General features: G+C 66.1%; 1 protein-coding gene across 1 annotated transcript in view; it reads left to right on the top strand.

The window, feature by feature from the left end:
* Positions 1 to 292, top strand: part of NR2E1 (nuclear receptor subfamily 2 group E member 1) — a 19188-nt gene that overhangs the window by 8999 nt on the left and 9897 nt on the right. Inside the window, exon 5 of the mRNA XM_006777245.2 lies at positions 1 to 49. Within this exon, the coding sequence (XP_006777308.1) occupies positions 1 to 49 (49 nt within the window). The remainder of the gene's footprint in view (positions 50 to 292) is intronic.

The following is a 292-nucleotide window of genomic DNA, read 5'->3' as shown; positions in this document are numbered from 1 at the left end:
CACGCCCGAGCGGCAGGCCCTCGTGAGCCTGGCCCAGCCCACGCCCAAGGTCAGGGGCCTTGCTGGGAGTCCCGGGAAGCGTGGAGGGAGGAGACAGGGGCACCTCTTCCTGCGGCACTGGAGTGGGGACAGGCAGGCCAAGGATGGGGCGACCTCGCAGGATACTGGCAGAGCCCTGCAGGGGCTCTGGGCCTTTTTGCTCTTCTCCGTGGAGCCAGGGTTGCTCACACTTGAGTGTGCAGTACAGTCACTCTCTGAGTTGCTACGGATGTGGACTCCCGGCCACCCCCTA

The sequence above is a fragment of the Myotis davidii genome, unplaced genomic scaffold, assembly GCF_000327345.1.
Source record: "Myotis davidii unplaced genomic scaffold, ASM32734v1 scaffold68, whole genome shotgun sequence".
NCBI classification, from domain to species: domain Eukaryota; kingdom Metazoa; phylum Chordata; class Mammalia; order Chiroptera; family Vespertilionidae; genus Myotis; species Myotis davidii.
This window is presented reverse-complemented; position numbering and strand designations above follow the sequence as displayed.